This window comes from Trachemys scripta, chromosome 1 (genome assembly GCF_013100865.1).
Source record: "Trachemys scripta elegans isolate TJP31775 chromosome 1, CAS_Tse_1.0, whole genome shotgun sequence".
NCBI classification, from domain to species: domain Eukaryota; kingdom Metazoa; phylum Chordata; order Testudines; family Emydidae; genus Trachemys; species Trachemys scripta.
The window spans coordinates 72,546,215-72,553,846 of NC_048298.1; the positions used below are offsets into that span (position 1 = coordinate 72,546,215).

The window sequence follows — 7,632 nt, forward strand, 5'->3', positions numbered from 1 at the left end:
TATCCACTGACTAATGCCAAAATATTGTAGTTGTCATGCATTGGTTTACAAGCATCACTGGGCTTGTAATTTAGCTGTAGGGTATTTGTTTTTATATTGGATTGTTTCATTTTAAGAAGATATAGTGCAGAGTAATGGGTTAATCAGATTAGAACAATGGTGGTTGCTGAGCACTTGCTCATGGTCCTTGGAGAGCTGTTCTCCTCCTTGTTTCCAGCTGCTAAATTGCATTAAAAGAATCTAAAAGTATATCAACTACTTTCCTACTATTACGTTTATGAGTAAGTAATGGCTGTAGTTGCTACATGATTGTGAATGGGAGGGAAGGTGGACTGTACTCACTGTAAGAGGAAGGGTCCATGACTTCTATTAAAATGTGGTCCATGGTATAAAAACATTTGGAGAGTATAAGATTATTATTAATGTATGTCCTCCATTCTGTGAACAACATGAGTCTCATCGGCCTGTTTTTCATCTTCTCACACAAACATCATCATACTGCCTTCCACAATGTTCCTTACATGTGAAACACTCACCTTGAGCTAATCTGTAATGCTGATACCCATTCCTTTAAATCTCTCCTCAAGACCACAGTGCTGATAAGAAATCATCCAATAGCTAGACTGAGTGGAATAAAGATGAGGTTAGTTAGCAATTTATCCACCTATAACCATAAGATTTGGGAATAAATACATATGTATGTATATCGAATATACATAGGATTGTATCATTGTTCTGTGTCACTTATCTTCAGAATCAGGATTGTTTCTTCATAGACATTTGTACAGTACCTGGCACAGTGGGGCCATGTCCCTATTAGAACTTCTCAGTACTCATATAAGAAAATATCAAGTAGTAATAAATGTCACATGATGTTATATTGTGTCATATTATCTTAAGAGAAAAAGAAAAGGGGATCATGGTTTTGGTACAGCTATTTGTACACAGTGGATGGTTCTCTCACTTGAGAATTAAGGCTTTGTATTCTGGGCAGTAAAATAAGAAAGCACATCTCTGTTTATCTAAAATCCCCTGCTCATTCTCCCACCACAGAGCAGTACTGGATGTGTCTCCTTAGCAACAGCTGTTCCAGGGAAATGGTGGAGAATTACACAATGGTGTTGACAGTCTAAGGGGAAATTAAAGGAAAAATCATGATCTGTGGCTTTCTTTTTTCAGAGGAAGGGTGCAAGAACCACATGTACAAAATCACATAATTTTCAATAGTGTATTAAAACTTAAAGTAACTTGAATATATCCCAAAACAAACTAAAATGTGTGAATTTGTGGAGGGAGAGGAGGGAAGAGACTCTGGCTACAATGCAATGTTCTATGTTGCCTGAGAACGTTAGGAGCACATTCCAGTTCTTTCACTGCAGAATTGGAGGCCTTAGGAAGAATTGGCAAGTGCAGCAAGCATACTCTTTGGGCTTGTCTGCACTAACCAGAGGATTGACGAGCGGCGATCGATGCATCAGCGGTCGATTTAGTCTTCCACAGATCGCTCTCCCGTCAACTCCTGTTCTCTACCGGATTGAGAAGAGTAGGGGGAGTCGATGGGAGAGTGTCTCCCATCAACATTGCATCGTGTGGACCCCACAATAAGTAGGTCTAAGCTACGTTGATTTGAGTTACGCTATTCAGGGAACTCAAATTGCATAGCTTAGATCAAATTTCCCCTGTAGTGTAGACAAGGCCTTTGTTTCCTTTGGTGATTTGCATTCAGAGTATAATGTCCAAATATCACAGAATAATATGGTCTCTACATTCATATAATATTTTTCACATTTTGAGCACACAACTTTTTACACTTGCAACTCTGATAACCGTGTGTAGAATAAATACAGTGGTGTGCATAAATCAAGTAGTTAGAAATACTGTTTGATGTGCATATGTAAATCAGACACTTTGCATGTGAAAAATGCACATGATAACTTGCTTATATTTAACTGTGGCTGCTGTGTTGAGCATCCTTTGAGAATTTGGACCAGGATGACCAGACTCCTCCCCTCTCACTGCCCAGAGCTCTCCTTGGTCCCAACTGGCAGGCAGCCCCGCTCCATCCTGGGAGGATCCCCTAGGTAGGATCCTGCAGCCCCCAGTCCCACTCCTCCTCTGCAGGATCCTGCAGCCACCTGCTTTTCTTCTCCTAATCCCATGATATCTCCAATAACTGTCCCCCTATCTCCAGTCTTCAGTGAGAGGGCTTCCCCAGAGCTCTTATCTTCATTAACTCACTCTTCCTGCACCGTGGCGGGTGTTAAGCCATTACCGTACTGCCAAACTTGGAGTAGGGGCCAGCTCTGTTGTGCCAAAGCTTCCCTATGGCTGCTGCCTGTACAGGGCCGGCTTCAGCTTTTTTGCCACCCCAAGCGGCGAAGGAAAAAACAAAACAAAACAATTGAGCTGCCGCCGAAGACGAAGATAGGGGCTGAAGGACCTGCCGCCGAAGACCCGGACATGCTGCCCCAATAACAGACGGAGTGCCGCCCCTTTGTATTTGCCTTCCCAGGCACCTGCTTCCTTCGCTGGAGCTGGCCCTGTGCCTGTAACACAGGCAGCATAATGGCTTCTACTAGCCAAGGGGGAAAGCTGCACATGGCTCAGGCAAAATTCCAGAGCTGCCTGTGTCTTCTCAGCAAAACCAGCCTCAAACTGCAGCACCTGCAATATTACAGGCATTGGCAACACCGCACCAGGCAGTCTGGTGAAGGAGAGGGAAACTGCAGAGAATTACAAGTGAGGAAAAGTAATATGGAAGTATTATAGTTATTTCACAGAGGGATAACCTGGAGCACAGAGCAAGTGTGTGACTTCTCCAGGGCCTGACAACGAGTAAGTGGCAGAACCAGGAATAAAACCCTAGAGTCCTGACTCCTACTCCTTTTACTGTGACATATCGTACTCCCCCCTTTGCTCTGTAAGTGAGCCCTTTTGTACTTCTTGGTAAAAACTGATGTGAGATGTTCACTGTAAGAAATAGGAACGTTACCTCCACTTCAGTGTATAATGCTTATTTAAGAATGGTTTCATGCTTCTGAGTAATAAATATATCTGAATATTTCACGTTAGTGAAAAGGCTAAAGTTAATTGAAGAATTTGGGTAATTGAGAACAGAAAAATGGCTCATTATAAGCCTTAGAAAAGTACTAATAAAAAACAAAACTAAAGTTCATTTGACATTATCACTTTTAATTAGAAAGAATAATGTTGTTTCAGACATTTCCTGGGCTAGGTAATAGGAATGGCTTTAATTGTTGTCATCCATTTTTTTCCCCTGTTGCAGCTTCCGGACAGCTGTATAATGGATTACTATGAAAAATACAAGCATAGAATGAATGAGCTGGAAGCATTTAATATGGTAAAATCAAAGGATTAAAAACATTACCTTGTATATATGTGTTAGTCTAGAATAGAGCCCTGTCAAATTTTATGTGGTGGTGGACCAGCTTATATTGTGATATACTGTCTACAGAAAAACACTTCACTTCGAGGCTATCCTATTCCAGAGCTATATCAGGTGTCAGTAAAATAATAAAGAGAACACATGGAAGGTTCTTTTTCAAGGGGGATTATGAATGTGAAGAAAGAAATGTCAGACTCCTTTTGAAACCGGATTGGTCTCCGTGAAGTTATTTCACAAAAAAAGTCTTCTAAAAATTATTTCCCTCTTCAAAAGCTTTCTGCCACTTATAGTATGATTTGCATATTAAATTATGCCTCTGAGCCAGCCATGTAAAATACTTGCCCTGCTTATAACATTCCATGGACTTTTGATCTTTACTAGATTTTTCTGAAAATGTCAGGGAAGAACTGGCAAGGTGGCACTTGTAAAGGTTTTTCCTCAAGAAAATGATTCACCTTCCTAGAAGTGTTTCTGGGGGACAGAGTTGTCTTTTTAGTAGTATGCTGGCTTCCTTTCCTAAAGCCATGATTGTGTCTAACCTTTCTTTCAGTTGAAAGTTGTTCTGGCTCCCTGTATAGAAGTTTTATTACTTCTGGATCGTCTTTGCTACCTCAAAGAGAAGGTGTGTTTACTTTATATTTCATGTTACCTGAAGTCTGTTTATTTTAACCAAATTATTTACTGGGTACCAAAGAGCCCCTGTTGCAGACTTGCTATTCTCATCATAGTTGCAAAAATTTAAGTATTCATTCCATCTTTGTCTAAACATATGCCCAGCAGATGTTTTTTTATTATTATTATTTTAAGCAAAACTGCAACCGTAAAGTTTATGTTCTTTTAATTGTATGGTAATTACTAGTCAGTAAACAGTAAAAAAAATGTTTAAAACCCTTACAAATCTTATTCCATACCAAGTATTGGTATATTAATCATTAAAATTAATACTGGAAGTAGTAAACAAACATTACCCTGTGAATACTAAAGCTTTCAACTAATGATATTTTAAGGACTGATCTGCTGCCCACTGATCTCAATGGTAGTTTTTCTGTGGACTTCAATGGGATTTGGATCATGTCCAAAATGCATGTGGATTATTTTTATACCTACTTAGTTAAGATATGTAGTGGGGAAAAAAAGCTTTTTTTTTTTTCAGTTATATAATAAATTGAGTTGCACCTGACTAACATACAGCCCATCTGAACTGGCCAAATATAGACCTGGTGCAACTACACTGACTTCCATTGAATTACACCATTAAGTCTCAGCTTGTCCTAATTAACTCAAAAGTAATGATCATACTTATGCTGTTCCAATAACATATTTTCCATCCAATGGTAATTTGTTAGAAGGTTAGGGTGGTGTCTTTGAAGCTTCTACTGTGGGCTATAGTCAAAATAAAGTTTTGTGACCTTTTCATATTAAGCCCATTTGTGTGAGCAGCTCTTTTTTTCCACTATAAACTTTTCATTTTAATAGCTCCATTTTATCATAAGGAAAGTTTTTTTTTATTCTCTTCTACAGTACACTTGGAGCAAATGAGTTGTAATAAATGTTTGCTTTTGTTCTAACTGGTATTTTTACAGAGAGAGGCGTTTCTGAAATATCTAATGATGTATTTTCCTAAATGCCAACTAGCTATAAATCATGAAGAGATCTGTATATTTCCCAAACTGGGAGATCAGACCTTCTGCAGTTAGCTCTGATTTACCTTCTCTAAATTTAATATACCCATAGATTTAATTTTGCACTGGTTACTCCTGAGGGAATTCTGCGTCACTGCATGCGTGCAGAATTCATGTTCCCTGTAGATTTCTTTGCTTCCCCACAGAAAATGATAGGGAAGCAAAGGGAAGGCGCAAGAGCGGTCACATACTCCTCTCTAGCAGTACAGGCAGGTCAATTCCAGTGCCTGGAGGAGCCAGTGGAGAGGTAAATCACCCTGGGGGTGGGGGTGCCCATGGGAATAGTTTGGGGGGCATTGTGGAGTCATGTGCCACTGCTCCCCCTATTTCTGTGAACACAGAGCTGCCAAGTGAGGGAGTGTGCCGTCCGGCTTGCTAACACCTGAATCCCCCATAGTTGGATCCTGCTGGGTTGAGCCTGCCTGCCCACACTTGGTGCAGCTGTTACAGAGGGAAGAGCGCCAGGGTGTTTCAGGGTCAGTGTCGGATGCAACCTCGCCACCGAGTACCTGGCCCAGGAGAGAGGGGGCTACAGGGTGATCTCCTACCTACATGCAGCCAGTGGTGTTTGCTCCCCACTGCCATGCAGGAACCTTCACATTTATTTATTGACGAATAAAATTTGCTGAATTTTAAAATATCGTGCACAGAAATAATTTTTTTTGGCGCATACTTTTTAATTTTTTGGTGCAGAATTCCCTCAGGAGTAACTGGTTGTCTCACAAATTGTATTTTTCTAGACAAGATGAAATAGAAATTATGGAAACTATACAAAGTGTCAGGGCCATATCCAAGTCAACTTACTCATTTGAGAAATCTCATTATCTTCAATGGAACTATTGGAATGAGTAAAGTTAGTAGGGTTTTGTCTTTAATTTCACTGCTTGTAATTCATAAAAGAAGAAATCTGTATAGTGAGTGGTAGACTCACATGACAATATGTAAGAAATAATTTAAAGACTTTAAACCACAGACTGTTTTACTTTTCATAAGCATTATTTTGTGAGTTCACAACTGTTTCATGTATTGCATAAAAGTTAGAGTTTTCTTTTTTTGCAGTTTTGTATTTAAAAATATGGACCCATTCCCATATCTTTGCTTTTAAGTCAAACGCATTTTTATGTGCTTTAATCATATATCATTTTACAGGACAACATTGCCTGGTCTGGACTGCTGAAGTTATTTGATCCTGTGAAATCCCCCAGATGCTATGCAGTTGTTGCTCTGAAGAAATAGAAGTGTGCTCAAGTTGAAGCAAATTGCTAGATAGTTCACAACTCTAGGTCTAATATTGTTGTTACTTTTGACACTCACATTTATTTTGTTATTATTTTAAGTTATTATCTAAGTACTTCAATGATATGTTATGTAACCGTCTTGTTTTTACTTGAAAAATAAAGCATTTAATAAGTGTGAATCATGAGAAATATATCCAAAGTAAAATTGAACTCGTTTTATATTTCAACATGTCCTGGTCTAATTTAATAAAGTAATGTTAAGCATCTGATTTTCCCAGAAAAATTCAGAGGCCCATATTGTGTGATTATTTTTAAAGCAGAACTCTATAGATGTTAATAGCTTAAAAACTGATGGGACAGTATAATTCAGACTTATGGGGAAATGCCCATTCTGTTATAATCATAGAACTGGAAGGGACCTCGAGAGGTCTTCTAGTCCAGTCCCCTGCACACATTGCAGGACTAAGTATTATCTAGACCAGCCCTGACAGGTATTTGTCTCACCTGTTCCACAACCTCTGTGGTCAGTTTATTCCAGTGCTTAACCACCCTGACAGGAAGTTTTTCCTAATGTCCAACCTAAATCACCCTTACTGCAATTTAAGCCAATTGCTTCTTGTCCTATCCTCAGAGGTTAAGGAGAGCAATTTTTTTCCCTCCTTCTTGTAACAACCTTTTATGTACTTGAAAACTGTTACCATGTCCCCTCTCAGTCTTCTCTTCTTCAGACTAAACAAATCCAGTTTTTTCAATCTTCCCTCATAAGTCATATTTTCTAGACCTTTAATCATTTTTGTTGCTCTTCTCTGGACTCTCTCCAATTTGTCCACATCTTTCCTGAAATGTGGAGCCCAGAACTGGACACAATACTCCAGTTGAGGCCTAATCAGCACAGAGTAGAGTGGAAGAATTACTTCTTGTGTCTTGCTTACAACACTCTTGCTAATACATCCCAGAATGATGTTTACATTTTTTTCCAATGGTATTACACCATTGGCTCATTTAGCTTGTGATCCACTATGATCCCCAGATCCCTATCTGTAGTACTCCTTCCTAGGCAGTCATTTCCCATTTTGTAGGAATGCAACTGGTTCCTTGTAAGAGGGGTACTTTGTATTTGTCGTCCTTATTGAATTTCATCCTATTTACTTCGGACCATTTCTCCGGTTTGTCCGGATCATTTTGAATTTTAATCCTATCCTCCAAAGCACTTGCAACCCCTCCCAGCTTGGTAGCAGCCACAAACTTTATAAGTGTACTCTCTGTGCCATTACCTAAATCACTGATGAAGATATTGAACAGAACC

General features: G+C 39.3%; 1 protein-coding gene across 1 annotated transcript in view; it reads left to right on the forward strand.

Annotated features, from left to right (window-relative positions):
- Positions 1 to 6,947, forward strand: part of METTL25 (methyltransferase like 25) — a 97,783-nt gene extending 90,836 nt beyond the window's left edge. Inside the window, exons 9-11 of the mRNA XM_034766101.1 lie at positions 3,287 to 3,361; positions 3,957 to 4,028; positions 6,238 to 6,947. Of these exons, the coding sequence (XP_034621992.1) occupies positions 3,287 to 3,361; positions 3,957 to 4,028; positions 6,238 to 6,324 (234 nt within the window). The 3' untranslated portion in view covers positions 6,325 to 6,947. The remainder of the gene's footprint in view (positions 1 to 3,286; positions 3,362 to 3,956; positions 4,029 to 6,237) is intronic.
- The last annotated feature ends 685 nt before the right edge of the window (positions 6,948 to 7,632 follow it).